The sequence below is a fragment of the Cariama cristata genome, unplaced genomic scaffold (assembly GCF_000690535.1).
Source record: "Cariama cristata isolate BGI_N322 unplaced genomic scaffold, ASM69053v1 scaffold33327, whole genome shotgun sequence".
Classification (NCBI taxonomy): Eukaryota; Metazoa; Chordata; class Aves; order Cariamiformes; family Cariamidae; genus Cariama; species Cariama cristata.
In genome coordinates, this window is record NW_009625500.1 from 2,755 (window position 1) to 3,346 (window position 592).

General features: G+C 63.3%; 1 protein-coding gene across 1 annotated transcript in view; it reads left to right on the forward strand.

Moving 5' to 3' along the window:
* Positions 1-224: 224 nt before the first annotated feature.
* LOC104164337 (acid-sensing ion channel 1-like) overlaps positions 225-592 on the forward strand; it is a gene marked incomplete at its 3' end in the record, with an annotated part of 647 nt that continues 279 nt past the window's right edge. The window contains 1 exon segment of the mRNA XM_009703632.1: positions 225-592. This exon segment is cut by the window's right edge and continues 1 nt beyond it. Coding sequence (XP_009701934.1) covers positions 225-592 — 368 coding nt within the window.

Here is a 592-nt window from a genome sequence, read left to right on the forward strand (position 1 = left end):
TCCTCTCCCTCACTCCCGCTCGCCTCTCGCTCCTTTTCCCTTCCACGTTTCTCTTCTCTGAACTTGCCCCTTCCTCCTTCCCTGCTCTCCCCCAAGCCCTCTCACCCACGCCCCAAGGAACCGACCCACCGTCGAAGACCCCCAGGCCGTGGCAGGGCAGGGGCCAGGATCCCCACACCGGAGCCAGGACCTCCACGGTGCAGCTGGGACCCCCAGACTGGATAATGCCTCTCCAGATATTCTGCACCGTCTCCTTCTCCAGCGAGGAAGGACCAAGAGACGCTGCAGCCACCGGGAAGGGCGAGGATGGAGCAGACGAGTTCCTGTATGGGCAGGAGGAGGATGAAGAGGAGGAGGAAGATGCAGGGGCAGCCACGGACTTCGTGGCCTTTGCCAGCAGCTGCACGCTGCACGGGCTGAGCCACATCTTCGTGGAGGGTAGCCTGGGTGCTCGGCAAGCCCTCTGGGCGCTGGCCTTCCTCCTCTCCCTCTCCGTCTTCCTCTACCAGGTGGCCGACCGCATTGTCTACTACCTGGAGTACCACCACATCACACTGCTCAGCGAGGAGGACAGCCCCGAGATGACCTTCCC